A 26,344-nucleotide genomic window follows, 5' to 3' on the forward strand; every position below is an offset into this window, starting at 1 on the left:
TGATTATAATTTTATATATATATATATATATATATATATATATATATATATATATATATATATATATATATATACACACACTTTTATTGTATAAAATGTATTTATTATTATTACTTTTTTTAAATATCTGAATTTGGTCTCATTTGTTCAATAAGGCAATATCAGGATCTATTTCCAGTATACAATTTTATATTAGCTTACAAAAGTATCTTCTGGAACTAAAACTTGCTTGTGTATTGGCTGCATTAGTAGTCACCACTTCCTGTCCCTTACATATCACTTACTGTACATTCTTTATCTGCCATTAATATCCATTTCTCTTAACAAAGTCAGAGTTGATAAAGATCTTTATGCCTGTAAATAAATCCTCCCCATCACAGAGATGAAAGGTTTTCTGAGCTGGATACGCTGCTTACCCGAGGAAGTCAAATTCGATGGTGGAGTACTTGGCTTGGATCAGGGCCCAGAAACCCCAGAAGAAATGTGAGGCCTGCCAAACGGAAGAACAAGAACTTCAGGCCAAAGCCTTCTAGCTCAATCCATAAACAGACATATCACTGACACCAATCAACATGCAAAAAGCTTTTAAATCCAAATCCTTGGAATAAACAAACATAAATCAACTTCATAAATGTAGCATTATCAAAACACTTCCTTCGCTTTGATCCTCTGCAAACTCACCAGAGCAAACTTGTTGACCTGTACGTAGAGCGTCTCCAGTTCAAGCTGGCTCACCTCTTCACCTTTCTTGGTAAAGAGCTTGTAGGCCTGCAAGTAAGTGTGCAACCAGTCCAACTGCATCTCTCGACTGGGATAAAGGTTATAGTCGGGTTCACTCATGCCTGATAAACACACACATGAGGTTAATGCAAAACAAATCCCATAGGAGTATTTTTGTGAATGATATTTTAACGCTGCTCACCTGCAAATTCATTAAAATGATTTCCAATGTCAAATGCTTGGTAGTTGTAACTTGAGTATTCATAATCGATACACCGAACATGGCCTGAAAACAGCAACAGAGGTTTAATTTGCAGTAAATAAGACCAAATATTAGACTTGAATGCATTTTTGAAACGAAATCCCAAAATGTAATGCCTTAGTTGAAAAGGCACTTCGGCTCTATGGTGTTGTCAATATTTCTTTCTTTGAGTGTCCCAACATGTAAACTTCTGGCTCAACCAAATGCAGGATCTCATGTTTGCCTAAACAATAAAACACAGGAGGCAGCATGGACGGAGCAGCAGTAGTGTTTGAGAAATCTGGAAGCACTCAATATATACAGTATGCTATTCCGTTGCACGCTGCAGATTTTAAAACGACAGAAAAAGTCATTCACAGTGCATTTAACTTGAGTACTATGACATAGACACTACCGTCCAAAAGTTTCAGACAGAGGTCAGTAAGTCCTCTGTAAGTAATAAGAATAGCATATTAGAAGGATTTCTGAAGGATCATGCAACACTCGAGGCTGGGGTAATGATGCTTTATATTACATTTTAAAGCATATTAGAAATAATTTTTTTTTATTGTAATAATATTTCACAATTTTACTGTTTTTACTACTTTTTTTGTTGATCAAATAAATGCAGCATTGGTGAGCATAAAAATACTTATTTCAAAAACAATCAAACAAACAACAAAAAAAATCTTCTCTTGAATTAAATATGAAAAGTGGGCTATGAAATAATTAATATTGTTCCCCCTCCCACATGACTGGTTACACCAGAAGAACAGAAAAGCCATTTCAGAGACAGAGAAAGATTTTGATACCAAAAAATGACTCGCTTTTAATACACACTTTTGTGTACATTAAGACCAGGGACATTTATTATAAATGTAAGTTTGATTTCATGCTGTCATGGTGTTTAAGTAAAACCCACCTTCTTTTGCGTTGTGAATGATGTTCTTGCAGAGCAGGTCGTTGTGACAGAGCACTACAGGAGAGCCCAGCTGCGACAGGTGTTCCTTCATCCACATCATTTCCCGTTCTAGCACTTCCTGACTGGGCACTTCCTGCTGAATTCTAGTTCAGAGAACACAGAAACAGATCAGTGATTCAAGCACAAGACAAACAGAGAGTCAAGAGTGTTTGACAAAAGAATAATGCCGGAAAATTTAACTTTGTTCAATTAATGTTCCCATAATTTTGCACACCCTTCCTAAACAAGGCACAGGGTTTGAGGTATCATTTATGACCATAGATCAAACAGTGCAGGATGAGTTACAAATACAATGCTCATGGTTAGGGGTTTGTTCAAATCATTAATCTCAAGTATGAGTAATAGAAATTTCCTTAGCAAACATAATTAATATATTAAATGTATGTGGCCGGCCACTTCAAATCTCATCTGCAAAGCTCAAATTCTCTTTTGAATGAACTTTTCAATTAAATTATTAATCATCCAAGTTCTACAATGTAATAAATGCTTAATAACACCTTCAATAAATCAATTTGCTAACACTACTACTGTAACTTTCATTAACCAACAATGAGCAGTACATTTGATACAGTATTTATTCACCTTTGTTGATCTTAGTTAATAAGTTCATGTTAGCGAAAGCCTATTAAATAACATTAAGAAACACACTACACACTAATAATGTTTTATTATATGCTGAAATCAACATTAAGTTAACTAAAAGCTTTAGAAGTATTTTTCATTGTCCGTTCATGTACTTAAACTTAACCTTATTGTAAAGTGTTATCAACTAAATACTTCATCAGGTTTTACTTAAAGGAAATTCAGACAGTGGTAAAGTCGTCCAGTTCGACCAATGAGAAAGCCTGTCTTACGGTGACCACTCTCCCCTTGTAATGGGCTTAAGGAGCTATTTCTAGAATCTTCTTTTGTGCTGCAGTGGCTCACTCAAAACCTAGCAGTACTGATCTGCTTTGTTGCTTGTATAAAGTAACCGCAAACTACAGCGTGAAATCGTCCTATTAGACTTTGGGCAGTAACATAATCTCCATCAGAGAAACTCTTATGAAACAAATGCTCTAATGACTGCTGGTGACGTAAATGACTTCGCATGTGCATTATCTCTGGCTCCCGATAAACATCAGGATGCAAACAGCCACCAGCTTTTAAGAGCGAGCATCTTTGTTAAGGAAGACAGTGGAGATGATTATGTGACATAACAGCTCTGTGCATGAGATTAGATGGACGGAAGCAATCTGTGCACCGCGAAACACCTGTCCGAGCAAAATCAAAGTTTACTGAGGTTTCAAACGGCTTTAATGGGTCTCATCCAATCAGATTCTGAGCTGTGAACTATTTGTGTTAGAATTTGAATTTGAATGAGATCATTTAAGATTCACTCTCTGAAGGTTACCTGACGTTAGAGGCTTGGTCTGTGAACTCAGTGGCCACCAGCGAGAAGTACTTGCGCATTTTGAGCCACAGGTTGGGTTTGGGGATGCAGCCGTTGTGTGCGTGGATGGCGTGAATGCGGGCCATTTCTCGTGCGATCAGTCTGCCAATAATAACAAAGGAAGACGTTGGTCAAAATGGCAATGTTCAATTTCAGCTTAAACACAATGCCTGGAAAAAGCTGTTTGTGTGGAAACATGGACATTAGCCCAGGGTCACCGGTGTAGATTTTGATACGGTTCACTGTGTGCCTGGAAGGAGATTACATGACCCTCATGAAGTGCACATGAACTTCACTCCAAATTTGCAGTTAGCTTAGACTATATAAAGAATGTTTGCACAAAACATTCTTCAATATTTAAAGACATTTTTTCAAAGGGTGCCTACTATGTCAGCTTTGTTCTTATTTCTTTTTCAACAAATTATGTTTCTATTTAATTATTTCAAATAGTGATACTCCAACTAGTTAACATTTATTCTTTGGCATAAATCTATCACTTACCAATAGTGATTAGTATTCTACCTATTACATATATATATATATAAAATTAATAATAATAATAATATTACAAAAATAGTAAGCATCACAACTATTTTCAACATTGATAATGAAAAGAAATGTTGAGCCGCAAATCAGCATATTAGAATGATTTCTGAAGGATCATGTGACACTGAAGACTGGAGTAATGATGATGAAAATTCAGCTTTGCCATTACAGAAATAAATTACATTTTAAAAATATATTCAAATAGAAAAGTTATTTTAAAAATTGTACTAATATTTCATAATATTACCGTTTCTACTGTATTTTTTTTTTATCAAATAATTGGTGAGCATAAGAAACTTATTCTAAAAACATTTTAAAAATCTTAAAAAGATCTGAATGCTAGTGTATACTAAGCATTTTCAGTATTGATGTATGACATCTTTTTAATAAATTTTAACTCATTGCAATGCATTTTGGGATTCTCTTATCAAAGGATAGTATCTTTGGACAATTTGGACAAGTCAGGTATAATTATGTACAAAAATGCAAGTAGCATAAGGTTTTGGAAAAGAGCTAAGGTCAGTTTTAATGACTTCCTCATTATAGTCACAAAGGCCACAATAGACACGGTATTTTAAGCTAAAATCAGAGTGAAGTACTCTGCGTTCTAACCCAAATGCCGAAGTCAAAAGACCAAATAGAGGTGTTATTTTTAGAACGAACACCCATTTGGATCCTTCTATTTTGTGCCTTGTGCTGAACGGACCCACCTGAGTAACACCGGGTCCCTGACGTCTTGAGTATCCAGAGCGCGTCCTTGCATGAACTCGTAGCAGATGCCATTCTGGAAAGTGCAGTAAAGTCGGGGTGCACAACCGTTGGCGTGCAGAACCTGGAAGCTCTTCAGTTCGTTGTCTCGGTCCACGATCAGCTCCGTCTTGTTGCCGTACACCCTCACCAGTACCACATCGTCAAGGCAGTCCTCCACATAACACCCCACCAGTTTGTTAGTTGTGCCATCTGTGAAAAGCTGAAGGGACAAAAACACATAAGTACGGATTACAATCATGGCTACTTTTTGTTGCAGGATGCATAAACTTTACAGTCAGCTTGAAACTGCATTCATAACCAGTTTTACTTCTGTAACGTGGTGTATTTCATGCATCAAGAACTGCATGTTGATCAGCCAGAAATAAAAAATTTACAAATTCTCTGCCATCCAACATGTAGAGGAGTTAGTTTGTTATTTGGAATGGAACAGACTTGGAGAAATTTGTCATTACATCACTTGCTCAGCAATGGATCCTCGGCAGTGAATGGGTGCCGTCAGAATGAGTGTTCAAATAGCTCATTAAAACATCACAATAATCCACAAGTAATTCAGACCACTGCAGTCCATCAGTTAATGTCATGCAAAGCGAAAAGCTGTGTGTTCGTAAGAAAAAAAAACCCATCATTAAGACGTTTTTAACTTCAAACCGTTGCTTCCGGCTAAAATACGAGTCCTCTATCCATAATATTGCTATATACAGTGGAAAAGTTATCTTGTCTGAATCAGGAGAGAAAAGCGCACAGATCAAGCACGGTTTACAAGTGAAAATAGTTCTAAACCAATATGTCGGTGGATTTTGATGTGAGAGGACAATAGCGTTATTATGGAATACGGATTCATATTTTGGCCAGTTTAAAGTTAAAATGCCTTAATGGATTCATTTCTTACAAACACACAGCTTTTCACTTGACGAGATATGAATTGATAAACGTAATAGAGTTGTGTGGATTACTGTGATATTTTCATCAGCTGTTTGGACTCTCATTCTGACGGCACCCATTCACTGCAGAGGATCCACTGCTGAGCAAGTGATGCAATGCTACATTTCTCCAAATCTGATCCCATGAAGAAACAATCTTGGATACATCTTGGATGTCAAGTAAATTTGAGCAAACTTTCATTTTTGGGTGAACTAGCTCTTTAAAAGAAACAAATAGGCTATTTAAAAAAATTCAAATGTCAATCACAATGGAGCATATGATAAACTGGCAAGATTTAAAATGCTTTGTGTTTGTAGCAATGTATCCCACAGTTCACTGCACCGGCCTTGCCACCCACCAATGCATTTCTGAGATTCCTGAAATGACTAATGTACAAACAGCATGACTGGTCAACATACAGAGGATGAATTCAACTCGGAGCAGGTGCCGTGTTGTTTTATACACTTATCTTATAATGTGTCTCAATAGTAAATGGGTTCAAGATAAATTGCTGACAGTAAATATTCCATAATTATACGAATAAATGCAGGATAGTTTGAATATTAAAAACTGATTTAATGGTCAGTGTTTACAGCTGAGCCTAGGTCAACCACAACACAACGTCAAACTCTTTCAGCTATGTCATATGACCGCGCGGATCTCCTAAACGGCTGGAACGCCAGAGCTCATCTTGTTGTAATCTGATGAATGGTATCAGTATGCCAATGTGCCAACAGAGGAGCTTTATTTTGAGCATTTTGGCTTCATTCAAACGACTGTACCAAAGCAGCTGTGAACAAAACATTTGGGCACAATGCGTGTTTTTCATTGATGAAAACTATGCTGGCTATCTGTAAACAGTGCCGTGCCACCCGCATGGAGGTCGAACAGGATTAGGTTCATTCATCCTGGCTTCAAACCTGTAGCAAACACAACTCATGTTATTGTCCAACAGTAGCCACTCTAAAATCTTAAGAATAAAATATGGAAATTAAGCTTATCTTTTAGGACCAGGACCAAGGATGGGTCAGTGTAAGAGTTTTGGGCCATGTGTTTTTGTCTCATGCAAATTTAGATAAACTGAATATCACTGTTGTGCATTCTGGAGATTTGAAAGTGACCAAGGTTACATTATCTAGCTGGCTGGCTTAGTTGACGTTTTGTCGAATTCACAACAAGGGCTTTTGAAAGGAATCAGAAGGTTTGCATCATATGTCATCAAGTTCCTGAAAAAAGTAGTGTGGGGATATATAATGTGTATATAATTGCAATTTTGACTTCATCTTTTTTTTAAACCGCAAAATCATGTTAAAATAAGAGTTTCAAATATGATACATCAGTCTTTTGGGGAATGTTTATTTGTTCATCTCTCTATCATCACTGTATTGCATTGCATTATAGCTATATTTTGACCCAAACTAAAAACCAGAGTGTGATCATAAAACTAAGCATTTAAACATCTTGCTAAGACATTATTGGGAGATATAGATATTAATATGCATTTTATGCAAGTAGTCTGCTATGCTTGTATAAATACATAAATGGGACAAGCGGTCTCTGCCAAAAGACAAACAAACAATAATAACACTGTACAATAGTAACCTTCACTTCCCATCACATCATGAATGATAACACTCAAAGAGAGATGACCGATAAGGCTGACAATCGGTGCAATAATGCAAAGTTTATAGTTGTGTTAAGTGTGTAGCCCATGTGGCGATGGGCGGAGACATCAGGCCAGACAGTAAGTGTGACTCCACCGAGTCTGATCAGCTGCATTAGGATAAACTACCTCTTAGACTACAGTAAGGGAGGTTTGCTTTATTACTATTAATAACTGTGTGAAGATTGTGATCCTCCTAAATTAAAATCAACGTTATTTTTTGATGAAGTCGTGAGACATTGATCTGATTACGCAAATGGAATAGGGTCATCACTTTTAAGTCAAACGTGGTTTTGGGTTGAGTCAATCTAATCAGATCAACTAGTTTCAAAGCAGAACGCCAGGTGGGGGACAATCTCTCATTCAGAGGTGACCTGTGTCAAGAACAAAAGAAGAAAAATTTATAACTGTTGCACAAGCATAGTCCAGATTGACCATTATGTAAAATATCCGTGTGTATACGTAGAAACTTCAACAACATGACCTGCAACAAAATGTATTGACACCACCGGTGTGACCAAAAAGTCAGATTTCTGTATTATATACAGTATATTTATGTAAACGCCACATCAGTAAATTTACATGATGGCAATGCACCTTACTAAGCAAACTCATTTCACTGTACTTCGAGATTTACTGAGGTGTCAAAATGCGGGGACATGCAAACACAACTGTGTTGACACTATAATGAAAGCACAGATGAACATGACCTTAACACACAATCATAACCTAAACTTTTTAAAATCCCTAACATTTTTAAATGATCAAATTTAGATATTTAACTAAGAGATATTAACTTTTTTAATATTATTAACTTTCAAGTTCATTTTATATATATATATATATATATATATGACCTTCAGTCGCTGGGGTATATTTGTAGCAATAGCCAAAAATACAATGTATGGGTCAAAATTATAGATTTTTCTTTTATGCCAAAAATCATTAGGATATTAATTAAAGATCAGGTTCCATGAAGATATTTTGTAAATTTCCTACTGTAAATATATCAAAACTTAATTTTTGATTAGTAATATGCATTGCTAAGGACGTTGTTTGGACAACTTTAAAGGCGATTTTCTCAATATTTTGATTTTTTTGCACCCTCAGATTCCAGATATTCAAATGGTTGTATCTGGACCAAATATTGTCCTATCCTAACAAACCATACATCAACGGAAAGCTTATTTATTCAGTTTTCAGATGATGTATAAATCTCAATTTTGAAAAAAATGTCACTTAAGACTGGTTTTGGGGTCAAGGGTCACATATACATATATATATATATATATTCCTATAAGGGGTGTACCAATATACCAATGCCACGGTTCAGTTTATATCACCGTTTTGGAGCCACGGTTCAGTTCGGTTGTGTTTAGTGTGGAGGTAGGGTTCATGGCATGGCACCAGCAATGCTAAAGAACACTAGATTCACTTTTAACTTAATAATAATAATATCAATAATTGCTCTCTGTTAGTTCATGTTAATTAATGCATTAACAAATGAGACTTTAAAAACGGTTGCTTTGTAAAGTGTTACCAAAAAAATCCATTGCCTTAAAGAAAATTACACATAAAATAATGTCTAAATAATGCAAACAAGTCATTGGACAACATTTCTTAGTCTACATATAAAAATACATGTATCATGGATCAATAAAATGGAATATCCAAACAATAAGGAAATTATTTTAATCAAATATGCAATAACTAGGGTTGCAAAATTCAGGGAATTTTCAAGACTGGAGAATTTGCAAAATTGCAGGAACAGGGAATTTAAATGTAGTTGAAAAAAGTTAAAACTTCGTTAAAATCTTAGTTAAAACAACTACCCTGCACATTCCTCAATCACATGCCCACAGCACACTTACGTACAGCAGGACTATTGAGGACGCATCCCCTACACGCACTGTGCATTCCTCCATAACATGCACAGATAATTTCTTCAATGAATGTCAACTATTACAAAAATGTATGTTTAAAACTTTCTTGTGCTGTGTGTAAGCTATTGCGCAACAAAATTATACCATTGTAAAAGGAAATACACTGACTGAGCCAACATTTAGGTGATGAGATAAAAAAAACTAAAACAATCCCCCAGTCACCTAAGGGGGGAATTCCCCCACATTTTCAAGTAAGTTTTGATGTTACTTGAGTAAATATATTTGATCTATGGCAGCGGTTCTCAATCCCAGTCCTTGCGTACCCCCGCTCTACATGTTTTGCACGTCTCTCTTTGTTAACACACCTGATTCAGATCATCATCTCGTTAGAAGTGAGCTACGTGCATGAACTGTGTTTCGATTTTTGAAAAAAATGTCACTTAAGACTGGTTTTGGGGTCAAGGGTCACATATACATATATATATATATATATTCCTATAAGGGGTGTACCAATATACCAATGCCACGGTTCAGTTTATATCACCGTTTTGGAGCCACGGTTCAGTTCGGTTGTGTTTAGTGTGGAGGTAGGGTTCATGGCATGGCACCAGCAATGCTAAAGAACACTAGATTCACTTTTAACTTAATAATAATAATATCAATAATTGCTCTCTGTTAGTTCATGTTAATTAATGCATTAACAAATGAGACTTTAAAAACGGTTGCTTTGTAAAGTGTTACCAAAAAAATCCATTGCCTTAAAGAAAATTACACATAAAATAATGTCTAAATAATGCAAACAAGTCATTGGACAACATTTCTTAGTCTACATATAAAAATACATGTATCATGGATCAATAAAATGGAATATCCAAACAATAAGGAAATTATTTTAATCAAATATGCAATAACTAGGGTTGCAAAATTCAGGGAATTTTCAAGACTGGAGAATTTGCAAAATTGCAGGAACAGGGAATTTAAATGTAGTTGAAAAAAGTTAAAACTTCGTTAAAATCTTAGTTAAAACAACTACCCTGCACATTCCTCAATCACATGCCCACAGCACACTTACGTACAGCAGGACTATTGAGGACGCATCCCCTACACGCACTGTGCATTCCTCCATAACATGCACAGATAATTTCTTCAATGAATGTCAACTATTACAAAAATGTATGTTTAAAACTTTCTTGTGCTGTGTGTAAGCTATTGCGCAACAAAATTATACCATTGTAAAAGGAAATACACTGACTGAGCCAACATTTAGGTGATGAGATAAAAAAAACTAAAACAATCCCCCAGTCACCTAAGGGGGGAATTCCCCCACATTTTCAAGTAAGTTTTGATGTTACTTGAGTAAATATATTTGATCTATGGCAGCGGTTCTCAATCCCAGTCCTTGCGTACCCCCGCTCTACATGTTTTGCACGTCTCTCTTTGTTAACACACCTGATTCAGATCATCATCTCGTTAGAAGTGAGCTACGTGCATGAACTGTGTTTCGATTGACATGGTCCCTAGTGTCCATTGCTCCCTACTCCCTGAGCAGGGTAAATCCGTTGAAGTTTACTTCACTTCGGAATATTCATTTACAGATTTGCACTGCGCAGCTGCCTGCAGTGTCTTCACACAAAAACAAAACTTACTAGAGAGGTGTGAAGTGGGACATGATATACCTCTGTAAATAAATACAATTTAAATTCACGTCTCGCACACTTAAATGCCCTTTGTATGGAACATACACGCTCCCTTCAAACTGGAATCATAGCGGAATATCCGGTAATGTCCACTTCGCAGGGAACTTACAGTCAAATATAACAAACGTCTGAAGCAATAAGAGAAACATACACAATGTACAGAGCGGGGGAACGCGAGGACTGGAATTGAGAACCGCTGATCTATGGTATTCAAATTTATCCAAAATGTGTTTATACAGTAGCTATCTAGCCAGTAAATCAGATATGAAAAATGTAAGCTAGTTAGCACCATTTCATTGACAATTTATGAGGCTAGGTATCATGTGCAAGCTAGCTCAAGCTGTGATGCTCTTTCTGGTACCTTCAGCTAGCCAGTTTTCTGTTATCATACAGAAGTGGTTATAAGTTTAGACAAGTTACTATTTTTAATGTTTTTTTTAAAGGAATCCCTTAGGCTCATCAAGCCTGCATTTATTTGATAATAATAGTTTTCTGTTTCAATGTACTTTATAATATAATGTATTTCTACAGATACATCCTGTAGAAATTATTCTTCAGAAAACATTCTAATATGCTGATTTATTATCAAATTTGGAAACAGTTGTGCTGCTTAATATATTTTTTTTATATTTTTCAGGATTCTTTGATGAATAAAACATTTAAAAAAGAACAGCATTTAATTAAAATAGAAATATTTTTTTAACAATACACTACTGTTTAAAAGTTTGGGATCGTTTTTTTGAAAGAAATTAATACTTTTATTCAGCAAGGATGTGTTAAATTGATAAAAAGTTATAGTAAAGACTTATATTGTTAGAAAAGATTTCTTCTTTGAATAAATGCTGTTCTTTTTAAGTTTTTATTCATCAATGAATCCTGAAAAAAGTATCACAGGTTCCAAAAATGTAATTTTTAAAATTTGCATTAGTTTGCATGCATGTCAGCTTATGACCAAACAAAATGTTTATATTTATGTTTGTATATGACACAGTTTCTATAAATTTCCCCATATTTCCAATGAATTCCCATAAATACCTGAGAAGTTTCCAACTTGGAATATTTCTAAAATTCCCCAGATTAAAGGGGTCATATGATGTTGCTAAAAAGAACATTATTTTGTTAATGTTATTTGGTGTAATGAAATGTGTTAATGCGGTTTAAGGTTCAAAAAACGCACTATTTTCCACATACTGTACATTATTGTTTCTCCTCTATGTCCCGCCTTTCTGAAACGCATAGATTTTTACAAACCTCATTGGTCTGAAAAGCTATCCAGTGCATTGTGATTGGCCGAATACCTCAAGCATGTGACGGAAATGTTACGCTCCTTGCCATATTGTGATGCCGTGTGCCAGCCAGAGCGACGAGACAAAAACATTAAAACCCATTATAAACGAGGCATTTGCTGCATCCAGCGGGGACATAATTACGGATTATAATGCCTTATACTGTCTTTTTACGCGTTGCATTGCATCGCGCCGCGTAAACATAAAACCATATCTGCATTTGTGATCAGAGAAATGACAAACTACAAACGCTACTCTACACTGCTCAAAACTCGCGCTTGAATCGTCAGTGGCAAATTCTTTAAATATAAAAAAAATTTACTTACAGTCTGTGAGTCAGAACAGCCGGCATTGTAGTCTACTCTACCAGGATCAGGGAACAGTCCTCCATAAAATTGCACCGGACACATCTGAATATTTAGGTTGAACTGTTCTGGAACAGTGTTGTAAATACAACTTAACCACTGATTTCTAGTCATGTCCTCTTTTGGAAGGCCAAACAAAGTAGTTTCGCTTTCACAACGAAACGCACAGCGCCTTCACGACATGGCGGCGGCGGCAACAACAATACTACAGCGAGAATAAAAGTTGCGCCTTCTTTCTTTGCGTGAACTTTTGGGTGGCATTATACAAATCTTCCCACATCATGACGTAGACATGTGGGGGCGTGTTAGAATGAGCCGTTTTAGGTAGGTTTGGTTGACTCTTAACTTTTATAAAGAATATCTCTTTGGATTTGAGACTTTAATCTTTGCAACTTTACAGATCTTCTTTATGCACCAAGAGCTTGTAACACACCAAAGAGAAAGGAAAAATTGAAATCGCATCATATGACCCCTTTAAGTTCCCATGGAAAGTTTCCATAAAATTTCAGACTTGAACCTAGGACGCCTACATGGGAGGCGGGCACGCTAACAATGAGGCCTATAGCATCAGTTGCTAGTGTGCCTCTTCAGATCAGAGGAGTGAGGTTTATCTGCAAAGCACCTACCAGCTGGCCTCTTTTACACTCACCCCCTAAACCTCACTCCCATCCGGGTCACGGCACTAATAGATTGAGAGAGTGGGAGAAGATAATCGGTTTGGATTCAACCTACATGGTACAGTGCATAAATGTGTCTGGGAATTTTCCGCTTTATTATGAGAAACCTGCGGGAATGTGTAGAATTACACACAATGCCCGCAATCCTGTAGCAAAGCACGGCAACTGAGCGAACTCTAAAAATTCACAGTGTTTTATTATAATAGTGTTCTCATTATAATGTTTTGTATATGACAGTCCCAATCATAGTTATTAATATTCTAAATTGTTTATATATATAAACAAAACATTGCAACTTACAGTTCCACAAAAGGCTGTGAGTGGCTGCACAAGCTACTGTGCTAATCATGAAGATATAACTCTGTGGACGTATTCTTTCCATAACAACGTGTTGAAACATGGCTTTTTTTTTTTACAGTCATGTTCTTATAATTTTATGTAGCCTATATAACAGAGTTGTTCTGCACAAAGTGATTGAAGCAATTCAAAACCATCATGGCCGTATGCGTTTGAAGTGCCTCAGCAGAGGGCGGGGTAGGCCAAGAGAGTATCACGGTACGCCATGAGAGTACCACGGTACGTACCGTGGGTGGTGTTTCGTAGTGATGAGCATTTTTGAAGCACTGCTTCGTGAAGCTTTGAAACCTTTGCGACTCATTTGTTTCGAAACAGTGGTCAGGGGTTAAAGCAAATAAAAATGATGAACCTGAACTTTTTTCCAGGGGACAGGGCGCGTGGCAGCACATGCAAAGACTGTGGCAACTTTAACATTTGAAAGGATACTATGGCAAAGTTATTGCTTTCCTTATTCAAACTGATTTTTTTCATGAGTATATGGTTGACCTGAAGAATGAAATCTATATCATACACTTGGAAAATTATGAGCTATATCACTAGGGATGTAGTCTTGCGTAGCCAGACCTTCAGTCTGACGGCTGAAGGTCTGGAATCCATGGCAGCTTTCATTGGCCAAGGCCCGCCCACAAGGCCATTTGACCGACATGTCAAACAACCAATCACAGTTCATTTCGTTTCAGCGTCACGTTTCAGGGCGTGGAAATGTCGCCACAATAACAGACCAGTGTGTAAAACTCTGGGAAGTATTTGAAAGATTCTGTGCCACGAACTTGAAATATTTCACATACTTTTGAAAATTCAGTGTTTAGTTGAACCTGATAAGCGCTTGTCGTCACAGTAAACACATCGGCTTTCTTCTTTCGTGAGGGAGTTTGGCGTCACGGCATCTTTGTTTCCAGGCGGAACGTTAAAGAACGCGACATACATGTCTCCCAGAAATCCTGTATAATTCAACCAATCCGATGACTACTTTGAAACTCCTGAAGTGTTTCCACTTTTGTGTGCCATAATGGAAATGTCGCCACAATAACAGACCAGTGTGTAAAACTCTGGGAAGTATTTGAAAGATTATGTGCCACGAACTTGAAATATTTCACATACTTTTGAAAATTCAGTGTTTAGTTGAACCTGATAAGCGCTTGTCGTCACAGTAAACACATCGGCTTTCTTCTTTCATGAGGGAGTTTGGCGTCACGGCATCTTTGTTTCCAGGCGGAACGTTAAAGAACGCGACATACATGTCTCCCAGAAATCCTGTATAATTCAACCAATCCGATGACTACTTTGAAACTCCTGAAGTGTTTCCACTTTTGTGTGCCATATGCATCAGACGTTCAGCCAATGTTCCGTGGGCGTGACATCTGAGGCTGAGACTACTAGGGGTGTGACAATGCTCACGAGATGAGACAAAATACAGATACTTGGTTCACTAGAAAGAGACAATATTATAATACTATTTTTAAGAAATTTTCAATGACAAAATATTTGTCTTTTAATTACAAAAAGTAAAACAATGCAGTTGTATTTTGAAATATTTTAACTAATCTACTAATCTAATTTGAGTAATCTGATATTTTTAGTAACACAAATAAACCTAAAGTGAAAACCAGGCATTAGTATGTCTATTAATATATAAACTAACGATGAGGCAATAATAATTGCCTCAAATAAAATATCAAAACCAAGTAATTACAACACTGTTAAAATACACAATGTAATATACCTATGCATAATATGAACATAACCAACTTAAGTACATTATGTATTATAACAAATACCTGCAGAGGGCGCCAACGGACTGGTGACCTTTCACTTTACAGTGTGATTAAACAATGTTTAAATCCATATAATTTTAATATTTGGCCACATGCAAACTCAAACTTTTATTTTGAAATCGCGATGTACAATAAATGGCATATTTAGAAATAGGTTGATGTATTCTCCTGTGTTGGCAAAGGTTTATATATAATTTACGTTACAAATCTAGTGAGATAATGCACACCGTTTTCCCAGATGAATTAAAATTCACAGCATATGCAGAGGAAGAGTTTAGCCCCTTTCACACATAGTCTTTACAGGTAAATCACCGGTAAGTTACCATTACTAGATCATGTGTGAACAGGTCCTTTTCAAAAATCCCAGTAAATTTGTTCTGGCAATCATATCGTTCTTATGGAGATAACATGATTATTCTGAGCTGTTTACAAAGCTTTTTAATTAGCTTTTCTACGTAAATATGCGCTAGATGGACATCTTTGACCATTGCACCTCGCAGCTTTTTGTTGCGCTTCTCCATTCATCAGGGCTGCGACTCTGCAGTTGGATACTATTATGCGCGTCTCGTGTTTATAGGAGCAAAACATTCTGATTGGCTAGTAATGTTAGTTTGATTGAGAGTGAAAGCTGTGCTCCTCTCATACCATTGGTAGGTGAATTCATTGACTCGAAAGGGATATCAACAAGTTTTTTTTAAATGTAGGATTATTTTTTCCTCAGCCAAACGCTGCACGCCGGAGATCCGGCACGGTGCCGGAGAACTTTAAGCCCTGAGTGGTTCAGAGTGCATTTCAAAGCGCCAAAGTCATGTGATTTCAGTAAACGAGGCTTCGTTACGTCATAACTGTTTCAAAACATTTTTACATTTTTAAATGGTTTGCCATTGAATCATGCGAGTTCATTGATATCGCCCCCCTAGTGGCGACCCATTGAATCAGTGTCTATAGATTTACCTGATCTCGGATCAGTTTAAACAATTTGTAGACATTTTTAATGAGACATTTGTGTAATTAAAAAGATGACTAGAAGTTAATAGTCTCTTATTACCCTGTTTAGACTAGCTCTCCATAAAACAAACAAAATTTATTTTAAAAAACACATTATACAGACACTTCACATTTAATGTTATTTTATGTATTATACTTCCAATAAAACATTTGCAATGGGTTTGTAAAATGTTTTTATGCATGTTTTGGCCTGAGTTTTTGTTGCATTAAACACAGTTCTGACCAGCAGGCGTCACACGCGTGTGGTGTTTCGAGCGCTGAATCATTTGCGAAGCAATTGGTTCAATTGATTCTAAAGTTCGAAAAGGTTTGCTTCTCCCATCACTAGTGTATAGCGTTTTTTCGGATCTGTTTTGACTTCACTCTGACTGTCACTAACGGTCTAAATAGAACGATAACCTTCGTTCTGCCTTCTCTCGAGACCTTATGTAAACAAAGTCATGCCCATGACCCCGGAGGCGGAGCTTCCAGCACTATAAAAGCGGAATGAACTTCCAGATTGTCCTCTTTATCTTTCTCGCCATAGGGACCTGGTACGGGTAAGAACCGATCTAATATTTCACCATTCAATTCTTCACCCAAGTGGTGCAGGTGCCTTGTGTATAGGGCTGGGCGATATCGCTAAAAAAATGTATCAACAATATAATGTTTCATATCGTTCGGTATCGATAATTATTGACATTTTTTATAACTTTTTTTAAAACAAAAAGCAATAGAATTTTTTTTATTTATTTAACCACTGTATTTTAATTAACACAATCTATTGAGACAAACAACAATTTTTTTTGTTTTAACAAACAATAAAAATTAAACAACTATCTCATTTCTAATGTTTTATATGCAGATTAAATAGGTCTTTATTGTATAGGTCTAATTGTCTCCCGAGGCCACAGGAGGGCGCAATAAGCTAAATGCAGCGCATTTAAATTGTCAATGCAAGGAAGTAACTCTATAAAAACGTGCATAAGTCTAAATTAACTCATAAAAATCAAATATAATTTCGTAAATTGCATAAAACAATTATGAACAAAACAGTATCATGTATCTATGCATTGCATAATCCAAAGAGCCGAAGCGCCATTCACACAGACTGCATTTAAAAACATATGAGACGCAGTGAAAAGGAATAAACCTCCACAAATTTGTGATGTGTTTTCTAAAAGTTTAAACTGTTTTAACTTTGCATGGCTTTCTATACATCTCTTCTTTGAGTGCAGCAGTCATATTTGTCCTTCTAAAAAATGCGCTGAATATGCGTTGTGTGAGAATGGCTTGGTTTCGGTTTTAACTAGGGCTGGACAATAATTCAATATCAATATGTATCGCGATATAATTTTTTCCAATAACGGTGATATGATTTTTAAACACATTTCCGATATACATTACCAGTGTTTCCCATACATTGATTTATTTGTGGCGTTTGACTTCGTTGAATAAACATGAGCACTGCACGTTTTAAAATCAAAACGCGTTGCGGGTGTTTTATATGAATGTATCTCTGAAGGGAACCGACTGTCTTCAGAATAGTTTAGATGGCATTTTTATCTGATAAAGTACCGTTCATGAGCGGAGCTGCTTTATTTACAGCCATTACTGGAGAAACCTTTAGTTCCACCGCTCTCACAGCGCCTCCTGCTGGCAGACAATCAGTTTGCATTTATATCGTATCGACCGAAATTAAGAAATATATCGTGATATAAATTTCGGCCATATCGTCCAGCCCTAGTTTTAACCCATTCAAGATCTTCTCCGCATAGAGCTTCTATATTTCTCTAATATTTTGAATGAATAACGCAGCAGCGGCGCGTCTCGTGGGCTAGACTAACAAAACATTAAAACGCAACAACGTCACTTACATCACCGCATCTTGCGCGCCACTGATGACGCTCCCTGATGCACACCTAACATTCAAATGCAAATGTTATTTTAAATTCAAATAATATTCATTCTTTATTCACAATCTCCTCATCACAGACAGGCACAGCACTCATTTCAGCATGTGTTTGTGTGTGCGGTCTGCGTCACTCATAGTATGTGCCTATATCGTGCGCTATATCAAACAATTTTTCTATTGATATCGAAGGTGTACTGTCGATAAATATCGATATCGTTTTATCGCCCAGGCCTACTTGTGTCCCTGTAAATTGTGGTGTTTTTTTGCAGGATATACCATCACTGCATTGTTGTTTATTAGGCTAGTCCTATAGACTAGCAATTGTCATCTCTGTTTATTTTTCAGAGTGCTCATCAGTAGGTTATTGAATATACTCCATAAAATTGGTGAGTATTGTAATCTTTTCTTAGACCCTATATCACTGTTCGCAGTTGTTGGGGCTTGATATAGGCCTGCTAAGTACGTTTGCGTACTGGTGTGGGTCTGTGGCTTGTGTATGTGAGCTTGATATATTTCACTGCTGTTCACAGTCAGCGTGTTGTGTGTGGCTTACCTGGTGTACAAGGGTATTATGGATTCGCAGTGCTGCAGGTTTTGTCACTCAGCAATGGACCCTCGTGATGGGCATAGAGAATGTCCTTCATGCTTGGGGATTGCTCATTTGAAAGAGGATGTGGATAATTCCTGCTCTGCAGCTTGTGACCTGCCTAGAGATGAATAACTTCGCAGTGCTAATAGGACATGCAGTTCTGTACCTGAGCGTGGTAGGGAGAGGGAACGTTCATAGGATAGGTGCGGCCATAAGCACATGCGCAAGCACTCACGTGATTGTCATGACTCCACACACAAATCAAGCCGTGAGATTGTGGCTGAGGCGACTAAATGTTCAATGCCAGCTCCACCAGCAGAAGGTGGTAATACGGACACACTCAACTGCAGATCCTAGCAGCTGTTCAGAGTTTATTGCGGAGGATGGATCCATTTGAAGCTCTTCGGTCCTCCTCCTCATCTCTACCTCCTCGTAAGGAAGGCGTTCCAATGGTCGGGCAACAGTCCCGTCCTGAGAAAGGCACAAAAGATGCTGATGTGTTATCTCTTCTTGCACCCCACTCTCTATGTGATGATACACAGCAGTCAGGGGAAGGGAGCCAATGCGAGGGAACTCATTCAGAATCTGCAGAATCGTATAACGAATCAATGAAGGAGGATTTTTCCTTAAATACTCTAATAACTAGAATATGTAGTGCCGCCAAGATTGTTGGCCTGCAGTCTTTATTGCCTGATCCAGTTCCTGTTGGGGGTGTATGGGAAGGCATATCCCAGAATAATTCTGCACCTTGTATTTCAGTGGCAGACTATTATACTTCTATGTTGAGAACAGCGTGGAAGAAACCATTTCAAAAGCCTCAATTTAATGCAGGCTGTAGACGGTTGGCCAATGCCCGTTACCCAATGGAAACTGGATTGGGGGACATGCCACTAGTAGAACAAGCAATAGATGCATGGACTGCCTTAGGTCCCATCCGTGCTTCTGCTAACCTTCGCTTCCCCAGGAAGGAGTGTGCTAAAACGGACCGTCTGATCTCACAGTCCTTTAATGCTTCTGCACATGCAGCTTGTACAGGCAATGCTTTGGCTATCCGTTTAGCAGCCTTGCGAAAAACAATAGACACAGAGGACCAGGATTCTATGAACCTTGTTGATTCAGCTTTGGCTGCTCATTCTCAGTTGACACGTGATGTGGGAAAGGCGATGTTTTCGGCTATTTTATGTCGTAGACAAATATGGCTGGCACAAACCACTTTACCGGATGCCTTAAGAGGTGAACTAATGAATTTGCCAGTGGTGCCTGGTCAGGTCTTTCATTCAGACTCTCAAGAGGTGCTGGATAGAGCAGAGTGCTCTATCGCAATGAGACAAACTGTTCAGAGATTGCCACACATTCCCAGAGAAAATCTCAGTCCCGGGGAGGAGGCCGACAGGGAAACTCAATGAGGTGTGCAAGCTGGGAACCTGCATAGGAATCAGGGGCCAGCCCATGACTGTTCCTCCCAACTTTTGCGGGCCAGTTGGGAGAAAGCGGTCTCAGATCCTTGGGTTCTATCCACCATAACCCACGGGTACCGGCTGCAGTTTCGACAGCTCCCCCCACCTTTTTCAAGAGTCCGAATGACTGTCGTCAAGGACCCATTATTAAAATCCATACTGGTGGAAGAGGTAGAAAGTCCTCCTACAAAAAGGAGTGATTTCAAAGGTGCCCTTCGACGCACAGCAGAGTGAATTTTATTGAACTTATTTCATAGTGCCAATAAAAGACGGTGGTCATCGGCCCATTCTAGACCTCAAGGGCCTCAACGAATACTTGAAAGTTCTTCCATTCAAAATGACTCATACAAAGATGGTACTACAATCCATAAAAGCAGGGGAATGGTTCACATCTCTGGATTTAAAGGATGCCTATTTTCACGTCCCAATTTGCCCAGAGCACAGGCCCTTCCTCCGCTTTGCCTTTCAAGGCCAAGCCTTTTAGGCCACGGTTCTACCGTTTGGCCCATCATTAGCACCGAGAATCTTCACTCGGGTGATTGCAGCTGCCCTAGCTCCTCTTCAGTTACGCGGGGTTAAAATCCTGCCTTATCTGGATGATTGGAAGTCCTCCTACAAAAAGGAGTGATTTCAAAGGTGCCCTTCGACGCACAGCAGACTGAATTTTATTGAACTTATTTCATAGTGCCAATAAAAGACGGTGGTCATCGGCCCATTCTAGACCTCAGGGGCCTCAACGAATACTTGAAAGTTCTTCCATTCAAAATGACACATACAAAGATGGTACTACAATCCATAAAAGCAGGGGAATGGTTCACATCTCTGGATTTAAAGGATGCCTATTTTCACGTCCCAATTTGCCCAGAGCACAGGCCCTTCCTCCGCTTTGCCTTTCAAGGCCAAGCCTTTCAGTTAAGGGTTCTACCATTCGGCCTGTCATTAGCACCAAGAATCTTCACTCGGGTGGTTGCAGCCGTTAGGCCACGGTTCTACCGTTTGGCCCATCATTAGCACCGAAAATCTTCACTCGGGTGATTGCAGCTGCCCTAGCTTCTCTTCAGTTACGCGGGGTTAAAATCCTGCCTTATCTGGATGATTGGCTAATTTGTGCTCCTTCCCAAGAACAGGTGATTCGGAACACAGGGGAAGTTCTAGCTCATATTCAGTTCCTGGGGTTCACAGTGAATTGGAAGAAGAGCAGTCTCCAGCCCAAACAGCAGGTGGATTTCCTGGGTCTGCATTTCAATTCCATTACAATGGAAGCAAGTCTTATTCCCTGGAGAGTAGACAACCTGGAGAAGGCAATAAATCACTTTCAGACAAGGAAGGTTGTGACAGCCCACAGGGTACAAAAACTGTTGGGAGCAATAGCAGCAGCCTCAGTAGTAACCCCCTTAGGTCTGCTGAGGGCACGCCCTATGCAATGGTGGTTAAACTTTTTATTTTCGTCCGAAAGAGGACAGAATAAAGAAACTGTTGGTATCACACTGCATGCGAGCCTTACTTCCCTGGTGGGACAAGAGCTTCCTTTGCAGGGGAACCCCACTGGGCAATATTCCCCAAAAGGAGATCAGTGATCACAACAGATGGATGCATCACTGATGGGTTGGGGAGCTGTTTGGAAAGGCAGGTCAGTAAAGGGCAAATGGGAACCCCCTTGGTCATCAGAACACATAAATCTGCTTGAACTGAGGGCTGTTCATCTTGCTCTGAAAGCCCTATTACAGATTATACGCTACAAACATGAGCTGATAAGAACGGACAATACCTCTGCACAATTTGCCCAGAGCACAGGCCCTTCCTCCGCTTTGCCTTTCAAGGCCAAGCCTTTTAGGCCACGGTTCTACCGTTTGGCCCATCATTAGCACCGAGAATCTTCACTCGGGTGATTGCAGCTGCCCTAGCTCCTCTTCAGTTACGCGGGGTTAAAATCCTGCCTTATCTGGACAATTGGCTAATTTGTGCTCCTTCCCAAGAACAGGTGATTCGGAACACAGGGGAAGTTCTAGCTCATATTCAGTTCCTGGGTTTCACAGTGAATTGGAAGAAGAGCAGTCTCCAGCCCAAACAGCAGGTGGATTTCCTGGGTCTGCATTTCAATTCCATTACAATGGAAGCAAGTCTTATTCCCTGGAGAGTAGACAACCTGGAGAAGGCAATAAATCACTTTCAGACAAGGAAGGTTGTGACAGCCCACAGGGTACAAAAACTGTTGGGAGCAATAGCAGCAGCCTCAGTAGTAACCCCCTTAGGTCTGCTGAGGGCACGCCCTATACAATGGTGGTTAAACTTTTTATTTTCGTCCGAAAGAGGACAGAATAAAGAAACTGTTGGTATCACACTGCATACGAGCCTTACTTCCCTGGTGGGACAAGAGCTTCCTTTGCAGGGGAACCCCACTGGGCAATATTCCCCAAAAGGAGATCAGTGATCACAACAGATGGATGCATCACTGATGGGTTGGGGAGCTGTTTGGAAAGGCAGGTCAGTAAAGGGCAAATGGGAACCCCCTTGGTCATCAGAACACATAAATCTGCTTGAACTGAGGGCTGTTCATCTTGCTCTGAAAGCCCTATTACAGATTATACGCTACAAACATGAGCTGATAAGAACGGACAATACCTCTGCAGTTTATCACATAAATCACTAGGGGGGGACGAAATCACTAAGATGCCTTTAGGTGGCAACGGATCTGTTAATATGGGCATGGCCACGGCTGTCCTCACTGAGAGCAATCCACACTCCGGGTGCAGCATACAGGGCAGCCGACATTCTGTCCAGAACGGGCCCTCTTCCCTGGGAGTGGCGGTTACATACAGAGGTGGTAGTCCAAATTTGGGCCCGATACGGGACAGCCCAGGGAGATCTTTTTGCATCCCTGGAAACAGTACAATACAAGAGGGCAGCTTGGGCCTGGATGCTCTGTCACATGAATGGCCGACAGATAATTGTGCGCTTTTCCCCCCTTTCCCTCAAGTTCTTTGAAGGATCAGGGAAGGTCGCTACATGATTTTGCTAGTTGCGCCACGCTGGCCAGGAAGGCCATGGTTTCCAGAGATGGTTCAGCTGATTCAGGGTCACCCGTGGCAGCTACCATCACGAGTGGATCTATTGTCACAAGTGGATGGTCAAATCTGGCATCCGAACCCAATGGCCCTGCGCTTGTGGGTATGGCCCCTGCAGAGCCCATCCCTCAGCAGCTAGATGAAACTGTGCGGGAGACTCTAAACAATGCTAGAGCCCCATCTACTCGTGCTAATTATGCCAATAAATGGAGAATCTTTTCAGAATGGTGTTTGGGCACAAATGTTGAACCAGTAACCTGCTCTGTGTTGCTTGTTCTTAGTTTTTTTGCAATCTCAACTAGTCCAAGGCAAAGCAGCCAGTACGATCAAGGTCTATACCTCATCTATCTCTGCATTCCATGGGGGGGGCTTACTTACAAATTGGTACTTGCCCCTTGTGTTAGACTCTCTCACTAAGCCCTCTTATGAACCAATGGCAAATGCAGAATTTAAAGCTTTGTCCCTGAAGACAGCTTTCCTCTTGTCCTCTGCTCTGCTAAAAGGGTAGGGGAATTGTGTGCTCTATCCGTTAGTGATGACTGTCTGCGTGTCACGTTTGGGTAAACCCTGCCTTTTTGCCAAACGTGATTAATCCTCAGTTTAAGAATCAAATACTGGAGATGGTTCAGTTCAACCTCCTTCACAGACAGGACAGGAAGGTTTGATCACCCTATGTCCAGTAAGGGCATTACGCACTTATGTGAATTTGACTCCGCCTTTGAGAAAGTCTCATTCTCAGCTTTTAGGCTTGCCACTTTCAAAGCAACTTTTGTCACACTGGTTGGTTGATGTTATCTCCCATGCTTATGCAGTAAGAGGGTTGCCAGTTCTTATTGGAATACGGACCCACTCAACCAGAAGTGTAGCTACTTCATGGGCTGCACTAAAAGGAGTTCAGGTGGAGGATATTTGTGCAGCAGCATCATGGTCTACGCCTTGTACATTCACAAAATTTTACAGAGTTGACGTGACTAGTGCAACACCAGTCAGCACTGCTGTTTTAATGTCTATTACCCAGCGAGGGTCAGATGGTACGGATTCTGTAGTTCCTCGCGACCCTGTTGACAGGAGTCATCCAATTTGGACCATCAGTGAAGGTCAGAGTGAGGTCGAAACAGATCGTAAGTTATGAATGTAACTATGGATTTGTGAGACCGAAGGATGACCGTCACAATCCTTGTCGCTCAGAACACTAAGGCGTTCAAAGTGAGAGGACAATCTGGAAGTTCATCCCACTTTTATAGTGCGGGAAGCTCTGCCTCTGGGGTCATGGGCATGACTTTGTTTACATAAGGTCTCGAGAGAAGGCGGAACGAAATTTATCATTCTATTTAGACCGTTTGTAATGGTCATCCTTCGGTCTCACAGATCCATTGTTATACTCATAACTTACGTTCGGTTTGAATATCGTTTCGTTACACCCCTAAATAAAAAACTGTTTACTTTATTTTTATACCAGTTTTACAAATGAGGACGTCCCCAAATGGAGGTTTTTGGCAATTTTGTCAGGTTTTGCTCACTTTTGGGTACAAATTTGTCCCCAAAATATGGTTAAGTAGGTATGCACACACACTTTCTTTGAAGTACAGACGAAGATGACCTTAACACATGATCATGAACTAGACTTTTTAAATACACTAAAATAAATTATAAAATGTATATTTTATTTTTTTTAAATATATATATATATATATATTATTCATATCGTTCGGTATCGATAATTAAAACATTTTATACAAATTTTTAAAACAGCAATAAAAAAAATTTTTTTTACATTTAACCACTGTATTTTTAAATTAACTCAATTTATTGAGACAAACAACATTTTTTTTTTGTTTTAACAGTCACACAAAAAATAAAAATTAAACAAATATCTAATTTCTAATGTTTTATATGCAGATTAAATAGATTAAACTTTTGGCTTGTCTCTTGAGGCCACAGGAGGGCGCAATGAGCAAAATAATTCAGCACATTAAATTGTCAATGCAAGGAAGTAACGGTCTATAAAAAAAACGTGCATTACGTCTAAATTAACTCATATAAATCAAATATAATTTCATAAATTGCATAAACATTTTAATTATGAACAAAACAGCATCACGTATTTATGCATTGCTTAATACAAAGAGCCGAATCGTCCATCACACAGATTGCCTTTAAAAATAGGGGTGCTCCGACTGATTGGCTACCGATCACTATCGGCCGATAATCACGTTGGGATGATTGATCGGCGGTCTCTAAAAAGGCCGATCTCAAAAAAACGATCTCAAGCTGATGACGCTGCTGTGAGAGGTTTGGCAAGACATGCAGCGGCAACGTCTCAGTGTCCGTTCGGCGCAGGTAAAATAATTATAATGCTGAAGGTGAGGTACTCACCTTCATATTTCTTCATTAAATAACTTATAAAATAATTTGAAAACCTTGTGTGAGACGTAATTTCTCAAACAGCGTGAGTGAAACACCGCGCACATTCTCTCTCTCAAAATACACAAACGGCTTCAAATCACCACACATCACCTCTGTCTATAAGCGAGCTCATGCGCTCATGTTTACGGATTAAAGTGTTTACTGCACACGGTTGCGGTCCGGCATTGCGTTCAGGAGCGGTGCGTCTGCAGCAGTGCAGAGATCGTTTCTGACCGCACTGAGTCTATTGCTGCGCTACAACGCTACAAGCACAGGCAGGCACAGCACTCATGTTCGTGTGTGCGGTCTTCGCACTCATAGCACGTGCCTATATCGAACATTCGAACATTTGTTATCGAAGAAGGTGTACCGTCGATAAATGTCAATACCATTTTATCGCCCAGACCTACTTAACGCACGCAATTAATTTTACAATCCTTAACGCGTTAAAATAATTTAACTCAATTGACGCAAAATTACTGAAGCACAATTTCTATTCTAACCCTTTAACCCAATTTGGCTTCTCTGCTTGCGATCAGATCATTTTAAGCCACTAAACTCTGGGAAAGTTTTCGGTCCAATGATCCAGTAAGCGAATGCATTCAAACA

General features: G+C 39.0%; 1 protein-coding gene across 1 annotated transcript in view; it reads right to left on the reverse strand.

The window, feature by feature from the left end:
• etnk2 (ethanolamine kinase 2) overlaps positions 1–26,344 on the reverse strand; it is a 33,975-nt gene that overhangs the window by 3,721 nt on the left and 3,910 nt on the right. The window contains exons 2-7 of the mRNA XM_016268214.1: positions 4,632–4,891; positions 3,337–3,477; positions 1,884–2,026; positions 923–1,006; positions 682–842; positions 417–490 (exon numbers count right to left, since the gene is read on the reverse strand). Of these exons, the coding sequence (XP_016123700.1) occupies positions 417–490; positions 682–842; positions 923–1,006; positions 1,884–2,026; positions 3,337–3,477; positions 4,632–4,891 (863 nt within the window). The remainder of the gene's footprint in view (positions 1–416; positions 491–681; positions 843–922; positions 1,007–1,883; positions 2,027–3,336; positions 3,478–4,631; positions 4,892–26,344) is intronic.

Source organism: Sinocyclocheilus grahami, unplaced genomic scaffold (genome assembly GCF_001515645.1).
Source record: "Sinocyclocheilus grahami isolate Dianchi unplaced genomic scaffold, SAMN03320097.WGS_v1.1 scaffold44.1, whole genome shotgun sequence".
NCBI classification, from domain to species: domain Eukaryota; kingdom Metazoa; phylum Chordata; class Actinopteri; order Cypriniformes; family Cyprinidae; genus Sinocyclocheilus; species Sinocyclocheilus grahami.